This window comes from Scyliorhinus torazame, chromosome 17, assembly GCF_047496885.1.
Source record: "Scyliorhinus torazame isolate Kashiwa2021f chromosome 17, sScyTor2.1, whole genome shotgun sequence".
NCBI classification, from domain to species: Eukaryota; Metazoa; Chordata; class Chondrichthyes; order Carcharhiniformes; family Scyliorhinidae; genus Scyliorhinus; species Scyliorhinus torazame.
This window is the reverse complement of record NC_092723.1, coordinates 94,691,539-94,711,371: the sequence shown is the minus strand read 5'-3', so window position 1 is coordinate 94,711,371 and position 19,833 is coordinate 94,691,539. Positions and strand designations below refer to the sequence as shown.

The following is a 19,833-nucleotide window of genomic DNA, read 5'->3' as shown; positions in this document are numbered from 1 at the left end:
CGGACCCCGGAAGTGTCGAAAGTTTTAGGTTAGACGAGCAGCTTGGTTGGCGCAGGCTTGGAGGCCCGAAGGGCCTGTTCCTCTGCTGTACTGTTCTTTGTTCTTGTTCTTTCAAGGACATGCTTTCTCCAAATCAGAATGTATTTAACTATTAAAGCTGTGAGAAATATGAAGCCAATCAAACAAGGTTTGTGTGGAATCCGCTAAAGCAGCACGCATTGACCAGGCACATATAAAAGATTATATTTATTTACAATCTCCACTCCCTGAAGGGTCTCCCTGCTCCAAGGTTGGTGTTTTTATACATGAGGTCTGATTCCCCCGGTTAAGGGGGAAACCCCAGCCCCTCGTTACCAGGGGAACTCATATTAAGAGGAAGTCACCTGGAATCCAATTGTCCTGATACCGTGACCTTCTTGAGGGTCATAACATCCCCCCCTCCCCCCCACTTCCGCCAAGCCCAGGCATACATCTATGTCTATGTCTGTGGCCGGGTCTACTGTTGCCTGAGGCGTCCTAGCCCGGGAATGGCCGTCAAGGGCGTCTGGTGGTGTGTACCGAACTGAGGAGCAGCGCTTCCACATGGAGCATCTTGGTGGGGTCATAGGCACTGCCATGGCCAGGGACGTTGAGGCTCTGGCAGTTGCATTATGTCCATGTTGACCTCAGAATCAGAGTTCAGTCGGTCTTCGTCCTGTATTTCGGCATTCTCTACGTCTGAAATCAGCTGGTGCACCCGGGATCACGGCAGCGACTGGGGCAGAAGCAGTTCAAGCTGGGGCGGTTTTGATCTGAAGCCTCTGGAATCGGATCTGGTGTCTCTTGGAAGCGTCCTCAGAAGTGATCCACATGGTGTTCAATTCACGTCTGTGTGCCCTCACTTGATATGAGACCAGTCCTGTCTGGGCCAGCATGTCGCCTGGTGTCCACGTGGCTCCTTCTCCAAAGTTTCGGAAGTATCCTAGGTCTCCTACCGTGAAGGTGCCTAAGGACGAACGTCACCTGTTGTGTTCTGTGGTTCCACCGTTGGCAAAGATACACACAGAACATATATGTGTTTAACTGGAACAATGATTTATTGTCAAACACATGAAAAAATAACTAACAGATTTATATACAGACAAAGTTACTTGAATTCCTCAGGAGCTGCTCTAAGGGCGACTGTACTGTTGTACGTCCTACTACCAACTGGCGGGTCACTCCAGTCACGTGATGGATGTCTGACGGCACCTGCTGGCCGGAGGTCAAACCAATGATTACATGTACTGATATGCAACTTTATACATTTATAAAACTATATATATTTATGGGTGCATGCATATCACCGCACTCCAACCCATGGCGGTCTACCCGATAACCTAGATAAGTAACCTCGGTTACGTTAAAACACATTTTTCCCTGCGGAGGTGGATCCCTGCTTCCTCAAAACACCAGAGGACCTCAGCCAAATTTTCCAAATGATCCTGGTCCGACAATCCAGAGATTAGGACATCGCCGAGGTACACCACTACTCTGGGAAGTCCATGCAGGATGTTTCCATTACCTGCTGGAAGGTTGCGCAAGCGGAGGGAACCCCGAAGGGAAGCCGGGTGTACTGATATAGTCCTCGTATGTATTGATGGTAACAAACTTCCTAAAGTCCGGGGTCAAAGGCAGCTGCAGGTATTTGGAAAACGTGCAACCACCGGGTAGCGTTCATGTCATCGTAGACATCCACTCGAAGTGACTGGATGTCCAGCCTCTGCTTTCGACCACCACGGTGGACACAGTGTGCCAGGTTTTTGGCATTCATGGTCTACCTGAGGTGAATGTCTCAGCCAACAGTACTGAAATGAAAATCGCTTATTGTCACAAGTAAGCTTCAAATGAAGTTACTGTGAAAAGCCCCTAGTCGCCACATTCCGGCGCCTGTTCGGGGAGGCTGGTACGGGAATTGAATCGTGCTGCTGGCCTGCCTTGGTCTGCTTTCAAAGCCAGCGGTTTAGCCCTGTGCTAAACCTGCCTTCACAGCCGCAGTGTTTCAATTCTGCATTAAGTCCAATGGGATCCAAAACGTAAGGATAGCCCCTTCCACCCTGCATCAAACGGGCTGGTCGAAAGAATTGTCCAAACATTCAAAGCATTGATGAAAAAATAAGTTAATAGGCCACTACTGCTTCACTTAGAGGACTTCTTGCTCTCGTACAGTTCAACAACCCCGCATAGGACAACTGGTGTTACCCCAGCTGTGTTGTTAATGGGCCGGCATCTCAAGAACCAGCGCAACCTTATTTTTCATAAATCTGTGGGGGATTCTGGAGCCTAAGAAAGCCTCACAGAAAAGCCACAATGATACAGGAAAGAAAGGCAGATTGTTTCAAAGTGAAGATTTAGTTTACGCGCGGAACAATGGTGGAGGACCAGAATGGTCACCGAGAAGAGATTTTTACCAGGACTGGGCCAATATCTTGTCATAGATCCAAAGGGCCATGAGGCTCGAAAACACGTTGACCATTTAAGAATGAGAGAAACGGACATCCCCGAAAACGGGGCGGTGGACCTAATCCCAGCTACCAGTGTACCACTTGCCGAGGCCATGCCGTTAGAACCGAGATCTTCTCAAGGTGATTCATCGGGGCCACCGAGCGATCTGGTGTGTTCATCAGCATAACCACTGTTGTGAACTCTACTGATTTACCTGCCTTTGCTGGTGACTCAGGCTCCTAATCTGGAAAAGCCAGTGGCTAAATTGAGATGTTCAGCAAGAGTTAGGAAGTCACTTGATAGACTTACCTTATGAACTTTGCTTTGAGCTCCCTTACTGTAACTCTCTTGTCTGTGTTTAACTATAAATAAGAGGTTTTCTGTTTTTGTATTTCGGGGATTGGTAAAGGAACTTAAGGGGAGAGGAATGGGGTAGTGTGAGCCTTTTAAGGGGCGATCATTCACGGGTCATGTGACAGGCCGAGAGCCTATGGGGATGCAGCCTATCAGGAGTTTAGGCGCAGTTCTGGCCATTTGGGCTTATTCAGAGTAACACGGGAGTTGTGGGAACAAGGGGCGAAATTCTCCCCCAACGGCGGGATGCCCGCCGACTGGCGCCAAAGCCGGCGCAAATCAGACGGGCATCGCGCCAGCAAAAAGGTGCGGAAGTCTCCGCATCTTTGGCGGCCTAGCCCCAACATTGAGGGGCTAGGCCGACGCCGGAGGTATTTCCGCCCCGCCAGCTGGCGGAAATGGCGTTTATTGCCCCGCCAGCTGGCGCGGAAATGCGGCGCATGCGCGGGAGCGACAGCAGCTGCTGTCAGTTTCCCAGCGCATGCGCGGGAGCGTCAGCGGCCGCTGTCAGTTTCCCGCGCATGCGCAGTGGGGAGAGTCACTTCCTCCTCCGCCATGGTGGAGGCCGTGGCGGAGGCGGAAGGGAAAGAGTGCCCCCACGGCACAGGCCCGCCTGCGGATCGGTGGGCCCCGATCGCGGGCCAGGCCACCGTGGGGGCACCCCCCGAGGTCAGATCGCCCCGCGTCCCCCCTAGGACCCCGGAGCCCGCCCATGCCGCCTGGTCCCGCCGGTAAATACCAGGTTTGATTTACGTCGGCGGGACAGGCAATTCCTGGGCGGGACTTCGGCCCATCCGGGCCGGAGAATCCAGCGGGGGGTCCCGCCAACCGGCGCGGCCGGATTCCCGCCCCCGCCCAATCTCCGGGAGCGGAGACTTCGGCGGGGGCGGGGGCGGGATTCACGGCGGCCAACGGCCATTCTCCGACCCGGCGGGGGGTCGGTGAATGACGCCCATGGTCTGTGTAGTAATTGTGCTGTCCAGTGTATACCGCTCGCTTTAGTTCAATAAACCTCGCTTGTGTTTCCACACTGCCTCGTCGATCACCTCGCAATATAACAACTTAGTTATGTTGCCTTTAAGCAATGAGCATTCAGTTCTTGATTTACATACTCAGCTGGATAATAGACTGCTTCAGAAAATTGCCCTTGATACTTAGGAATGAACAGGAATGCCCCTTGACAATCAATGGCATTACCATCGCTGAATCCCCCACAATCAACATCCTGGGGGTTACCATTGATCAGAAACTGAACTGGACTAGCCACATTAATACTGTGGCTACCAGGGCAGGTCAAAGGCAACTCATCTCCATACCACCTAAAGCCTGCCCACCATCTACAAGGCACAAGTCAGGAGTTTAATGAAATACGCCCCGCTTGCCCGGATGAGCACAGCACCAACAACACTCCAGAAGCTCAACACCATCCAGGACAAAGTAGCTGCTTGATTGCTGCCCCTTCCACAAACATTCAAACCGTCCACCACTGACGCACAGTGGCAGCTGTGTGTACCATCTACAAGATGCAGTGCAGTAACTCACCAAGGTTTCTTAGACCGCATCTTCCAAACCCACGTCCACTACCATCTGGAAAGACAAGAGCAGCAGATACCTGGGAACCCCACCACCTGGAGGTTCCTCTCCAAGCCACTCACCACCCTGACTTGGAAATATATTGCCGTTCCTTCTCTGTCGCTGGGGCAGCATCCTGGAACTCCCTCCCTAACAGCACTGTTGGTGTGCCTACACTTCAGGAACTACAGCGGTTCAAGAAGGCAGCTCACCACCACCTTCTGAAGGGCAACTAGGGATGGACAATATATGCTGGCCTAGTCAATGACACCCACATCCATTAAATACATTTTAAAAAGACACTTAAAACCATAAATAGAATTTGACCCCCAAAGCTCTTACATTTCATGCAGTCTTGGTAACAATAAATTTCTCCCCCAAGTTTTGCTAGCCTTTCCCCATAGCTCCTCATTGAGTTTGATCTTATTGCTCTTTTCCATGTTTGCTGTCATTCTTCTTTGTTTTGAGGTTCAGCACAAAATTTCAAGCTAATAGTTTAAATGTGGATTGATTGATGAATAATAGGATGCCTCGCAGATCATCTAGAGATGTGACTTCATTCTTTGATCTGGTCATCCCAATGTTCCACTGGCTTTTTTAATTGCTTTTCCACAAAATCCAGATATTGAAAGTAATAAATCAACAATCACCCCATATATTAGTATTCCTCACACTCGAGCATTAAACTGAGCACAGTCTTGCTACACTGTTGTCTCTGTAGATCATAGATCAGATCATAGAATTTACAGTGCCGAAGGAGGCCATTCGGCCCATCGAGTCTGCACCGGCTCTTGGAAAGAGCACCCTACCCAAGGTTAACACCTCCACCCTATCCCCATAACCCAGTAACCCCACCCAACACTAAGGGCACATTTGGATACTAAGGGCAATTTAGCATGGCCAATCCACCTAACCTGCACATCTTTGGACTGTGGGAGGAAACCGGAGCACCCGGAGGAAACCCACGCACACACGGGGAGAACGTGCAGACTCCACACAGACAGTGACCCAAGCTGGGAATCGAACCTGGGACCCTGGAGCTGTGAAGCAATTGTGCTAACCACTATGCTACCGTGCTGCCCCCAGTGACTGATATGGCCAGTGCCCAAAATGTGATCATTGCAGCTTGCTGTCACTTAAACAACTCCCGACCATCCCAGAACGTATTTGAAAAGATTCATCAGTCAGTTGCATCTGCGATATCCACGTGACTTTAGAAATTGCAGAAATAAATCTAGAATGCATCGTCAGGGGGAATCGGCTTTATTTTTCTATCAATTGGAGAAGCTGAAATTATACGTACCTGAAAGAACAGTGAAGACAGCAGCAAATGCATTCAGTTTGAGGCCATCTATCACATTATTTGAATGAAAGAGCTCCAGACACATCAGGCTGAAACCAACAACTAAAAGCACGATATATAAAACTTCAGAGATGACCGACAACCAAAGAACACCTGTAACACAGGAGACACACACTGAGAAATCACATAGAATGATAGACTACAGGAGCAAATTTCTCACAGTGCATACTGGCCATGATATGAGAAATACTCAGTTCTATGATGGTGACATAGCTACAAGTTGTGAAGTTGCATTAAAATATATAATGTCGCAGGATGATTCAAAGATGACTCAATATGTTGTGAGATATGGAAAGTTCTGAGAAAACGACACATTGCCAAATACAGTTCAGATACTGAAAGAATGGAGTTTAGAATATACAGAGTGATCAGGATTCTCCGGTTGTGCGCTTCACTTTTCCCGCTGGCTGCTCACCCACGCCCATGGGTCTCCCGACAGCGTGGGTGGCTGCAATGAGAAATCTCATTGAGAAGCAGCGACATGATAGAATCCCACCGCCGGGACGGCCGAGAAACACATGGCTGGGGAATCGGAGAATCCAGCCCAGTGACTTCGAAAATCTAGAAGAAAGTCATGGGCGGGATTCTCCGCCCCGCCAGCCTCATTTTCCTGTGCAGCCGGGTTCTCCATTCCTGCAGGCAGTCAATGGGATTTCCCGTTGTGGGCGACTCTGAGCCTTCGGGAAATGCGTGGGCGTGGTTGCGCTGCCCGTGGGGCGGAGGATCCTGCCAGTGGAGAATCCCGTAGCATGTATTGCACTCCAGTGACCTTTAAACAATTAATTAAAATTACAGCGACTTTTATATTAATGATTTTTTAATACCTGTAATATAATTGATTTTTAAAATGAAAAGCTCACTGAAGCATTAATAAAATGCAGTTCAATTCTAATTTTCAGTCTAAGAGTTCTCTCACCTTTCCACATCCTGCTCGTTAATAAAACAAATTACTCCAGGAAATAACAGATTTCATGTTAAAATCGATTGAATTAATCTTTTAAGACAGCAGTTTTTCTCTGAGATGAAAAATGTTGGAACTCCAGAATTGCAAGGTTTCCCGATCCATTAACAGAAATACAGCAGAGTGACTTCCAGCCAGCGATGGACAGGGACGTCAACCCCACCGAGTATCCTGGGGGCAGCTGCTTCATACATGCTGGGAGGGGTAACACTGTTCAGACACAGGCAGATAAAATCGCAGAAATGTCACCAACTGACAAACGAGGAGCTGAGGATGAGGAGAAAGAGACAGAAGAGGATGAAGAAGAGAACGGGTTGGTGGAGGAGGAGGAGGAGGATGAGGAGGGGAAGATGGAGAAGAGGAGAAAGAGGAGGAGAATTGGCAGGAGAGAGAGGAAATGGAGGGAGAGGATGTGGAAGAGGAGGGGAAGGGAGGAGGAAGGGGAGTAGGAAAAGGAAAATGAGGGGGAGGGGAGGAGGCAGAGGGGAAGGGGAAGAGAAAGAGGAGGAGGGGAGGTGGAAGGTTGCGAGGGTGGAGGGGAAGGGGAGGAGAAAGAGGAGGAGGGGAGGGAGGAGGAGGGGAAGGAGACAGAAGAGGAGGAGAAGGGAGAAAGGGAGGAAGAGGAGGGGAGGAGGAAGAGGAAGAGGAGAGGAAGGAAAATGAGAGCGAGGAGAGGACAAAGGAGGAGGCAGAGAAATTAAAGGAGTAGGAGGGGGAGGTCGAAGAAGAGGAGGATGTTGTGCATTCATGTTTGCTCCTAGTTGGAACAAGGTCACTTTAAGAATATGGGGCGTCATTCTCCGACCCCCCGCCGGGTCGGAGAATGGCCGTTGGCCGCCGTGAATGCCGCCCCCGCCCCCGCCGAAGTCTCCGAAGGGAGAAAAGTCGGCGGGGCGTTAATGGCGCCGCTGCCGCGGAGAATGTCACGGGTCTGCGCAAGGCAGCCGATTTTCGGCCTGCCGATATTCTCCCTTCCGGATGGGCCGAAGTCCCGTCGACGTGATGACCGTTCACGTCGACGTCAATCAAACCTCCTTTTCATCGGCGTGACCCGGTGCTCCAGGCTCACGCCGACCAGCGAGGAGGTGAGTGACGGCCTGGGGGGTTGGCTCTGGGCAGGAAATGGCGTGGCCGCAGACTGATTGCCTGAGGAGAGGTGTGTCTCGGCTTGTGTGTGTGTGCGGCGGGGGGGGGGGGGGTGGTTAGAGTAGGCTGGGCTCCGGGGGAGTGCCGGGAGGGGGTCCGTGCCGGGGTGGAGGTTGGGGGTTGGGGAGGGGGTCCGTGCCGGGGTGGAGGTTGGGGGTTGGGGAGGGGGTCCGTGCTGGGGTGGAGGTTGGGGGTTGGGGAGGGGGTCCGTGCTGGGGTGGAGGTTGGGGGTTGTGGAGGGGGTCCGTGCCGGGGTGGAGGTTGGGGGGGGGGGTCCGTGCCGGGGTGGAGGTTGGGGGTTGGGGAGGGGTTCCGTGCCAGGGTGGAGGTTGGGGGGTGGTCCGTGCTGGGGTGGAGGTTGGGGGTTGGGGAGGGGGTCCGTGCTGGGGTGGAGGTTGGGGGTTGGGGAGGGGGTCAGTGCCGGGGTGGAGGTTGGGGGGGGGGTCCGTGCCGGGGTGGAGGTTGGGGAGGGGGTCCGTGCCGGGGTGGAGGTTGGGGAGGGGGTCCGTGCCGGGGTGGAGGTTGGGGGTTGTGGAGGGGGTCCGTGCCGGGGTGGAGGTTGGGGAGGGGGTCCGTGCCGGGGTGGAGGTTGGGGGTTGTGGAGGGGGTCCGTGCCGGGGTGGAGGTTGGGGGGGGGTCCGTGCCGGGGTGGAGGTTGGGGGTTGGGGAGGGGTTCCGTGCCGCGGTGGAGGTTGGGGGGGGGTCCGTGCTGGGGTGGAGGTTGGGGGTTGGGGAGGGGGTCCGTGCCGGGGTGGGTGATGGGAGGGCAAATGAGTTGGTCCACCTGGCCAGGTGCCAGCCTCCAACAGTTGGACCCATGCGGTCCATGCCACCTGGCTGGGGGGAGGAGGGGATATGGGCAATGATGACATGTCGTCGTTCCCCTCCCCCCCAGCAGGTCGTCATGTTTTCAGATCATCCAGCGATGTTGGCCGCCGTGGTGGCAGCCGCTCATGTCTATGTTGCCCTGGATGATGAGGAGGAGGAGGAGGAGCGTGCCAGAGAGGCGGCGCAGGCTGCCGCAGAGGGGCAGGCGGCAGCCGCCCAGGCTGGAGGGACACCTGACCGACAGGACGAGGAGGGGGAGGAGGACGTCGCGGCCCCACGGCAACGGAGGCACCCGAGGGCGCCCCGTGTGTACCGGCCCCGGCAGTCATACCAGGACCTCACGGACCGGGAATGCAGGAGGAGACTCCGGATGAGCCGGGAAACCGTGGCACACATCTGCCACCTGCTGGCACACCTGTCACCGCGTGGCACTGGCGGGGGACACCCTCTCCCCGTGTCCGTCAAGGTTACGGTGGCCCTGAACTTTTATGCAACGGGGTCATTCCAGGCACCGAGTGGGGACCTGTCCGGCATATCGCAGACATCGGTGCATCGGTGCATCCGGGCAGTGACAGATGCCCTTTATGCCATGGCGCACCGCTACATCCGCTTCCCCGTGGACCGGGCCAGCCAAGATGCCCGGGCCGTGGGCTTCTCTGCCATTGCCGGGTTCCCCATGGTCCAGGGCGCGATCGATGGGATGCACGTCGCCGTGCGGCCACCTGCAGATAACAGGGCCGTGTTCACTAATAGGAAGGGGACCTATTCGATGAACGTACAGGTGGTCTGCGACCACCGCATGATGATCCTGCACGTCTGCGCCCGTTACCCAGGCAGTGTACACGACTCATTCGTGTTGTCGCGGTCATCCATCCCCGGCATGTACGAGGGACGCCATCCCCGGCTGAGGGGCTGGTTGCTGGGCGACAGGGGCTACCCATTGCGATCGTGGCTGATGACGCCTATACGGAGGCCACGCAATGAGGCGGAGAACCGCTACAATGATGCCCATGTAGCGACAAGGGGAGTGATCGAGAGGTGCTTTGGCGTGCTGAAGATGCGTTTCAGGTGCCTGGACCTCTCTGGGGGCGCCCTCCAGTATCGGTCAGATAGGGTCGGCCGCATCATTGTGGTGTGCTGCGTCCTGCACAACATAGCCCAGCAGAGGGGCGATGTGCCGCAGGCAGAGGAGGGCGGAGTGGAGGAGCAGCAGGAAGAGGCCCAGTCCTCCCCAGATGAGGGGGATGGGGGCAATGGTCAGGGCAGACGGGGTAGACACAGACGGGTGGCTGTCCACCGTTACCGGCTGGCCCAGCGGGCACGGGACAGACTGATAGACGCCCGCTTCACTGACTAGATGGGCGTGGGAATCGGGTAGTATGGCCACAGACCGCACACCATGACAACAGCCGACCACCCACACCCCCCACCCATCCATCCACCCAGCACCCTCCCCCCTCCCCAACCCCACACACCCCACCCGCATGCACACCACCCCCCCACTCCCAATTGCCGATCCACCGGCGGCACAACGGGCCGGGCTCACCCAGTTGCGGGTGGACGCGTGTCTATCGCAGGCCATGGAGAATGATGACAACCCGCCTCCGATGAGCTCCTGGCTCTACATCGTTGGACTATGTCTGACCCATGGCCACAGTACCACCATCCACCCGGACCATCCCTGCATGCGGCTGTGACACTGCAGCGCACGGTCCCGTCCTCTGCCCGGGGGATGTTGATGGCGGCCCAGGGGGAAGGGGGCAGACTCACCTGGGGCTGAGGTAAGACCATCCCTCACACACACACTTGCGCTCAACGTACATGACACCCCCGCACACTTTGGACAGAGCACAAAGGCAGCTTCGGTAGGTGTAACATTGACTTTAATAACCAAAGGAGTTCATGCACGTGCCCTAGCGCCTAAAACTCATCTGTGCCCTGCACCCGTGCCAACTTACTCAGTGTCTAATTGTTTGGCCTTACGGGCCCTTTGACTACGTCTACGTGGTTCCCCAGACGGTACAGCAGAACTGGAGGTGGACTCCTGTGATTCCTGCCCTCTGACACTGGATCCCTTTGGCGGCCGTTTCCTGGGGCGTCCTGGCCTAGATGGGCCAGGCTGCGGCCCGGGCGACTGGGATGGCGAGCTGCCAGCCTGTCCTGCCCGTTGCCCACCCGATGCACCTGGGACGGAAGGGGGGGAGTCCGAGGTGTCGCGGTGTACCGGGACCTCCCCTACAGAGGGAGCCGGGACGGACCACACCACCTCCTCCTCCCTCGGGGTGCCCGATGGCCCCCAGGCCTCTACATGGGTGGGGGATGCGAACGGACTGGCCATCCGACGCGCCCCCGACATCTGGCGCTGCCAGTCCTGGAGGCCCGTGCTGGTATCGACAGGGGTCTGCAGGTTTGCAGCCATGGAGCCCAGGGGGTTGTCGAACCCTGTCTGCGACAGTGCGACGCCAGCTCGCACATGGCCACTGGCGCCGATGCCCTCAGCGATGGCCTGCTGAGACTGGGCCATGGCCTGCAGAGACTGGGCCATGGCCTGCAGAGACTGGGCTATGGCCTGCTGAGACTGGGCCATGGCCTGCTGAGACTGGGCTATGGCGTTGAGCGCCTCTGCCATCTGGCGCTGGCACTGGCTCATGGCCTCCTGTGAGAGGGCAGCCATTTCCTGGGCCACAGACGCCGCCTGCACGGAAGGCCCCAGGCCTCGCAAACCGTTCCCCATGTCTGACACCGTCGCACCCATTGCCTCCACCGCGGACGCCACCCGTGCGGTGTCAGCCTGGGTGGCACGCATGACCGGGACCACTCCCAGCTCCTGGACGCGGGTGGACTCCTCCACCTGCGACCGCAGCCGCCGCAAGCCACCCGTCACCCTATTCGCTCGTCTCCGTGTCGGTGGTTGCATCGGATCTATGTGTGGGTGTGGTAACTGCAGGAACCCGGGATCCATCTGGGCGGCAGATGTTCGCTTGGCCTGGGCTGCCCTCCGACCGCCCGGTCCCTCTGCTGCTCCTACCTCCACCTGCTGTACCGGGACGGCTGTGTTGTGCGCACCAGTGAGTGTACCAGACGCCTCATCACTAAAGTGCCCAACCGTGGTGAGTGTTTCTGCGATGGTGGAGGGTGTTGGTGACAGCAGTGGCGTTGTGTCGTGCTCTTCGTCCCACTCTGAGTCCATGGCACTTTGGGGTGGGGGTTCGTCTCCACCCATCCACTCTGAGTCACTGTCCGGTATTTCGTCTTCCCGGGTAGGGGTGTCCTGGGTAGTGCTGTCCCGGGTAGTGCTGTCCCGGGTAGTGCTGTCCCGGGTAGGGGTGTCCTGGGTAGTGGTGTCCCGGGTAGGGGTGTCCTGGATAGTGGTGTCCTGGGTAGTGGTGTCCTGGCTCGGATGTGACGGGGGCCTGTGGCTGCCACCCTCATCGCTGGGTGGTCGCTCCCGCACGTGACGGGGGTGTCGTCTCCCTGTTGCTCCAGGTCTCTCCGTCTCCCGTGGTCTCCGAGGGGCATCCTGCGGGCGTCGCATGCTGGAGGGTTCGGGTCTCTCCGTCTCCTGTGGTCTCCGAGGGGCATCCTGCGGGCGTCGCATGCTGGAGAGTCCGGGTCTCTCCGTCTCCCGTGGTCTCCGAGGGGCATCCTGCGGGCGTCGCATGCTGGAGGGTGCGGGTCTCTCCGTCTCCCGTGGTCTCGGAGGGGCATCCTGCGGGCGTCGCATGCTGGAGGGTGCGGGTCTCTCCGTCTCCCGTGGTCTCGGAGGGGCATCCTGCGGGCGTCGCATGCTGGAGGGTGCGGGTCTCTCCGTCTCCCGTGGTCTCCGAGGGGCATCCTGCGGGCGTCGCATGCTGGAGGGTGCGGGTCTCTCCGTCTCCCGTGGTCTCCGAGGGGCATCCTGCGGGCGGTCTGCATCTGCGGGGATGGGTGCCTGGACGTTTGGTCCTGCGATACACAATGAAGCATGCATGGTTAGACATCAGGCAGTGATCAGGTGATACGGGAGAGGGGGATATAGGGGAGGGGGGATATGGGGACGGGCTGTTGGTGGCTCACTTGCTCGTGGGGCCCCGACCTCTGCATCAGCAACCTCCCGGTCCTCAGGTCCGCCAGCCAGTTCCAGGGCCCTTTCCTCGTGTACGGTCAGTGGCCTCTCATCAGCGGGCCCTCCTCCAGTCCTCACATGCTCCCTATTGTTGTGTGCGCGCTTCTCCTGGGGGGGGGGGGGTGGTGGCAGGGGTAAAAGGCAACAGTGTTAGGCAGGTATATGAATGCACGCCATCGGTTGCGCGTGCATTGCAGAGGTTAAGGTTAGGGCTGGATTCACTTGGGGATATGGGGGAGGGGGGATATGGGGGAGGGGGGATATGGGGGATATGGGGGAGGGGGGAATATGGGGGATATGGGGGAGGGGGGAATATGGGGGATATGGTGGAGGGGGGATATGGGGGAGGGGGGGATATGGGGAATATGGGGGAGGGGGGATATGGGGGATATGGGGGAGGGGGGATATGGGGGAGGGGGGATATGGGGGATATGGGGGAGGGGGGAATATGGGGGATATGGTGGAGGGGGGGATATGGGGAATATGGGGGAGGGGGGATATGGGGGAGGGGGGATATGGGGGATATGGGGGAGGGGGGATATGGGGGAGGGGGGATATGGGGGAGGGGGGAATATGGGGGATATGGTGGAGGGGGGATATGGGGGAGGGGAGGATATGGGGAATATGGGGGAGGGGGGATATGGGGGAGGGGGGATATGGGGGATATGGGGGAGGGGGGATATGGGGGAGGGGGGGATATGGGGGAGGGGGGATATGGGGGAGGGGGGATATGGGGGATATGGGGGAGGGGGGGATATGGGGGAGGGGGGGATATGGGGGAGGGGGGATATGGGGGATATGGGGGATATGGGGGACGCTCACCCTGCCTGCTCTGACGAGGTCGTTCACCTTCTTGTGGCACTGGGTGCCTGTCCGTGGTGTTAGGGCCACAGCGGTGACGGCCTCTGCCACCTCCCTCCACAGACGCCGGCTGTGGCGTGGGGCAACTCTGCGGCCGTGCCCGGGATACAGGGCGTCCCTCCTCTGCTCCACCGCATCCAGGAGCGCCTCCACATCGCGTGACTCGAACCTCGGGGCTGAGCGACGGCCAGCCATCAAGTCGGGTGTTGCGGTCGGCTGTTCCGGTCGGGTGGGGGGGAGCTGCGCGGCCTTATGAGCCGTCACGCCGTGCAGCGCGTATGAACCACTGCGCAAGCGTGAACCACTGCGCAAGCGCGGATCCCGTTACGTCGCTGCTAGCCCATTTCGGGCCGCAGACTATCGGCCCATTTTTATGACGTGACGCAAGTGGGATTTGCGCCGTTTTTTGCGCCGATCGGCGGAGTTTCCGCCGATAACGGAGAATTTCGCCCATGATCTCGTGATGTATTATTGATGCCATCAGCTGCTTGTGTGGGTAAATAAGCAATCTAACTTTACAGTCTGTTGCATAACCACATTTCCAATAAAACTCTTCTATGTTAGAACCTTCATGATCTGCACGCCTAACCTTTAAAAGAAGCACAAAGGAAATTGCCGATGAGGAGGTCAGAACCACCCTGGCAAACTCCCGGAGATGTAAAGAAGAATAGAAAAATTGTCGTTCCATGTGCAGACATCCAAAAAGGAATAAGAAGCTAAAAACGTTGCTACACCAAAACTGGTGATGGAGGGGTGCCAAATATCAGTAGCAGCCATAGATTTTGGAGGAAACAACATTGAAGAGAAGCTTGCCATGACCGAGTAAGGTGTTTGACATGGGATGGGCCGAGCGGCCTTCGTGAAAATGCCGAGTCCCGCCGGCACCGTCCACACCTGCTAGGCGGATACAGAACTGGCTCGGTTATAAAAGACAGAGGGCGGAATTCTCTCAGCCTGGTGCCGGGCCGGAAAATCCCCGCCACCGGCGTGAATCGCGCCACGCCGCCCCGATGCCGGCATGTGTTTCTCCACAGAGCGGAGAATCGGCACCTTTGGCGCCAGTGTGGTTGGCGCGGCGCCGGTCGGGGGCTGCCCTACGCGGCCTCCCCGGCGATACTCGGTCCGGGATGGGCCGAGCGGCCTTCCTGAAAATGCCGAGTCCCGCCGGCGCCGTCCACACTTGCTCTCAGCCAATGGGACCTCAGCGTGGAAGGGTCGGGGGGGCGGCCTGTGGGGGGGTTCCGACCGCGTGGAATGCCTCCGATGTGGCCTGGGCCGCGATCCGGGCCCACCGATCGGCGGGCCGGCCTCTCTGGCTGGGGGCCTCCCTTCCTATGCGCCAGCCCCTGTAGTCCTGTGCCATGTTGCGTCGGGGCCGGCGTGTTGAAGGAAGCCACCGCGCATGCGCGCATTGGCGCCGGCGCCTCTGCACATGCGCAGATCCCGCGGTGCCCAGTTTGCACCGGGATCAGCAGCTGGAACGGGATGAACCGCTCTCCAGTGCCGTGTAGGGGCCAGAATTAGTAGTCAGATCGGCCCGTTCACGCCGTCGTAAAACGCGACACCGTTTATGACGGCGTGGGCACTCTGTCGCGGGATTAGAGAATCCTGCCCAGACAGTAGTGGTGGAAGGGTGTTTTTCAGAATGGAGATCTGTAGCTAGTGGTATTCCGCGGGGATCAGTGTTGGGACCTCTGTTGTTTGCAGTATATATAAATGATCTGGAGGAAAATGTGGATGGTCTGATTAGTAAGTTTGCAGATGGACAAAGATTGGCGGAGTTGCTGATAGTGCCGAGGATTGTCAGAGGAGACAACAGGATATATTAGAGACTTGGGCACAGAAATGGCAGATGGAGTGTAATCCGGACAAATGCAAGGTGATGCATTTTGGAGGATCCAGATATGAATTATCCTGTAAATGGCAGAACCCTTAGGAACATTAGCATACAGAGGGATCTGGATGTGCAGGTCCACAGTTTCCTAAAAGTGGCAACACAGGTGCCAAGGCGATTAAGAAGGCATATCGCATGCTTGTCTTCATCAGCCAGAGTACAGGAGTTGGGAAATCATGTTGCAGCTATTTAAAACCTTGGTTAGGCCGCATTTGGAGTATTGCGTGCAGTTCTGGTCGCCACATTATCAGAAGGACGTGGAAGCTTTGGAGAGAGTGCAAAGAAGGTTACCCAGGATGTTGCCTGGTGTCGAGGGCGTTGGCTGTGAGGAGAGGTTGAATAAACAAGGATTGTTTTCATTGTAAAGACGGAGGTTGAGGGACGACCTGATAGAGGTCGACAAAATTATGAGAGGCATAGACAGGGTGGATAATCAGAGGCTTTTTCCAAAGGTGGAAGTGTCAATTACAAGGGGGCACAGGTTCAAGATGAGAGGGGTGATGCACTATCAATTACGACGAGACAAGAGTAGAGAGTAATCGCGACTTTATTAAGCAGAGATGTGTTGGCTCCTGCAGCTGCTACCGAAATGGTTGCAGCTCGGTGAGCACATACATTTATACTCCACTTACTGGGCAGAGCCAGCAGGCAGGGATCTACCCCCGTACCTGTAGTACAGGAGCCTTACCGTATTACCTCTCATATACGTATTACACAAACAGTGGTGACTACCACATTCACCCCCTGTTAAAAAAAAGAGTCCAGCGGGGCTGGTAGAAAAACTATTTACATGGTATGTGAGCATATTTAGAGTGTACAGTTTGGTGAAAGTTCACAAATTCAGCCGATCGGGTGCCTTGATCCTCCGTTGTGAGCGCCGCAGTCCTGGTGGTGATGCAGGTGCCGGCTTGGTCGCCTGTGACTCCGGGAGCATGTACTCCTCATCTTCATCCCCGGGTGGAACCAATGGGAGGACGGATCGTCCTGGAGCGGGGGCTGTAGTGAGGTGCGCTGGGGGGAGGATGGGTGGCGCCGGGGCAATTGGAGGGGGGGTGGGGAACCAGCTGGTGCCAGGTCCCTGAGGGAGACTGTGTCTTGGCGGCCGTCGGGGTTCGCCACAAAGGCGTACTGTGGGTTTGCATACAGCAGCTGTACCCTTTCGACCAACGGAGACCCTTGTAAAAGGTTCCTCAAATGCTGTAATAGGGATGAAGGGTGCTGGTTTTCTCACTGCGTGAGGTTTCCCGATCACTTGACATGTGTGACATGATCGACAAAATTTAACCAAATCTTTATGTAGTCCAGGCCAATAAAATGTGTTTGTATTTTAGCTTGAGATTTCCTTACTCTGAAATGAACTCCCACTGGTACCTCATGTGGCCTCCCTAACACCTTGTACAATTGCAGCATAACCTCCCTAGTCTTAAACTCCATCCCTCTAGCAATGAAGGACAAAACTCCATTTGCCTTCTTAATCACCTCCTTTCGATACCCTACCGGCAATACCACATGATGAACTTCTGCGTACTTTTCATCTGCTTGCATATGTAAAGGTCTCCATTTATATAAGAACTAGGAGCAGGAGTAGGCCATCTGGCCCATCGAGCCTGCTCCACCATTCAATGAGATCATGGCTGATCTTTTGTGGACTCAGCTCCTCTTTCGGGCCCTTAATCCCTTTATTCTTCAAAAAACTATCTTTATCTTAAAAACATTTAATGAAGGAGCCTCAACTGCTTCACTGGGCAAGGAATTCCATAGATTCACAACTCTTTGGGTGAAGAAGTTCCTCCTAAGCTCAGTCTTAAATCTACTTCCCCTTATTTTGAGGCTATGTCCCCTAGTTCGGTTTTCACCCGCCAGTGGAAACAACCTGCCCACAGCTATCCTATCTATTCCCTTCATAATTTTATATGTTTCTATAAGATCCCCCGCATCCTTCTAAATTCCAACGAGTACAGTCCCAGTCTACTCAACCTCTCCTCGTAATCCAACCTCCTCAACTCTGGGTTAACCTGGTGAATCTCCTTTGCACACCCTCCAGTGCCAGTACCTTCTTTCTCAGGTAAGGAGACAAAAACTGAACACAATACTCCAGGTGTGGCCTCACTAACACCTTATACAATTGCAGCATAACCTCCCTAGACTTAAACTCCATCCCTCCAGCAATGAAAGACAAAACTCCATTTGCCTTCTTAATCACCTGTTGCACCTGTAAACCAACTTTTTGCGACTCATGCACTAGCACACTCAGGTCTCTCTGCACAGCAGCTTGTTTTAATATTTTATCATTTAAATATTAATCCCTTTTGCTGTTATTCCTACCAAAATGGATAACCTCACATTTGTCAACATTGTATTCCATCTGCCAGACCCTAGCCCATTCACTTAACCTATCCAAATCCCTCTGCAGACTTCCGGTATCCTCTGCACTTTTTGCTGTACCACTCATCTTAGTGTCGTCTGCAAACTTGGACACATTGCACTTGGTCCCCAACTCCAAATCATCGATGAAATTGTGAACAATTGTGGGCCCAACACTGATCCCTGAGGGACACCACTAGATACTGATTGCCAACCAGAGAAATACCCATTAATCCCCACTCTTTGCTTTCTATTAATTAACCAATCCTCTATCCATGCTACTACTTCACCCTTAATGCCATGCATCTTTATCTTATGCAGCAACCTTTTGTGTGGCACCTTGTCAAAGGCTTTCTGGAAATCCAGATATACTACATACATTGGCTCCCCGTTATCAACCGCACTGGTAATGTCCTCAAAAAATTCCACTAAATTAGTTTGGCACGACCTGCCCTTTATGAACCCATGTTGCGCCTGCCCAATGGGACAATTTCCATCCAGATGCCTCGCTATTTTTTCCTTGATGATAGATTCCCGCATCTTCCCTACTACCGAAGTTAAGCTAACTGGCCTACAATTACCTGTTTTCTGCCTACCTCCTTTTTTAAACAGTGGTGTCACGTTTGCTAATTTCCAGTCCACCGGGGCCACCCCAGAGTCTAGTGAATTTTGGTAAATTATCACTAGTGCATTTGCAATTTCCCTAGCTGTAATACCGCTGCAATTACCTCCTCTTTCCATACTTTGTCAGGCAATGTTAACGGCGATGTTTTTGTCAAATCTAAAAGCCTTTTCTTAATCTCCGTTTGTAAGGTACAGCGCGTGACCTGCTCCATCCCCAAAAGCCTTTGGGCCTCTGAAAGAGCCATTGTCCACAACACACTCCCTATTTAACTTGAATACACCTGAAAAGCAAATAAAAATATGCTCAACCCTCACTGCCTTTAAGTTCACTAAACCAATCCCAATCATGAAAGATAGACTTTTATCCTATGAGCCCCCAATGTTGTTATGGGCCAGGGCTTAGAAACTCCAAAGTATGTTATGAAGTCCATCTGACCTACAACCTTTGTGTTGAATTTGGCTAGGATGAGCACAAGAGCCTTCCCTTCAGGTTTGATTCAACAGTCTTTCTGGACACTTTAATCAAAATAAGCTTTGTTCTTAGACCTGAGTTAACAGATATATAAAAAGCCCAGCAACAATTCTTATCAATTACAAACATAAAGCCACCCCACAGCTACAGTAATCTATATATCACACTTAATGAATTCCCCCTTAACTGTTCCAATTCAAAAACAAAATCCCATAAACCACAATGCCCTTTTCAAGGGCGTAGCCCAGCACTCTGCATTCTCACTTGAATAATACTGGCTTTTCCTGAGATTCTGACCACGTCTCACCAGCAGGTTTAAACACTTCTGGAAAGCAAACTACATATTTTAAGTTACCAAAGCAGGGAGCTATAATCAATGTTTCTTTTACTGGAACAGATATTTAAAATGGAAATAGAGAGAGACAGGCTAAAACACTTATTTTCTCTGTCTGTAGTCCACAGTAGTCAAAACAAAAATGAAATCAAAAACCTCACAGAGCCACTGCCCAGCTCCATCCACGCAATGACATCACTGAAGCCATATGATAAGACAAAAACTTTTCTGAAAGGGACACTCCCATGGCAAAGGTAACAGGGATAAGACAGGAGAGTGTGATTTGGTCGAATGACCTTTCAGTGAGCCAGTGTAGACGCAATGGGCCGAATGGCCTCCTTCTGCACTGTAAAGATTCTGTGATGATTCTTTATGAAGCTATGCTGATCCTAAAAAATCACATGCATGATTAGGAAATTGAAGTTTTGGGGCAGAATTTTATGTCTGAGGGATTTTTGGTCCCGCTGAAGTCGATGGAACTCTGAAAGGTTC

The 19,833-nt window shown here is 54.4% G+C and overlaps 1 protein-coding gene across 3 annotated transcripts in view; it reads right to left on the bottom strand.

Moving 5' to 3' along the window:
- The window catches only part of gsg1l (gsg1-like), a 598,964-nt gene that overhangs the window by 154,906 nt on the left and 424,225 nt on the right, over positions 1–19,833 (bottom strand). For 2 of the 3 annotated variants that reach the window (XM_072480755.1, XM_072480756.1), the window contains one exon: positions 5,693–5,845. The exons of the other annotated variant lie outside the window; for it this stretch is intronic. In XM_072480755.1, the coding sequence (XP_072336856.1) occupies positions 5,693–5,845 (153 nt within the window). The remainder of the gene's footprint in view (positions 1–5,692; positions 5,846–19,833) is intronic. 3 annotated transcript variants of the gene reach the window in all.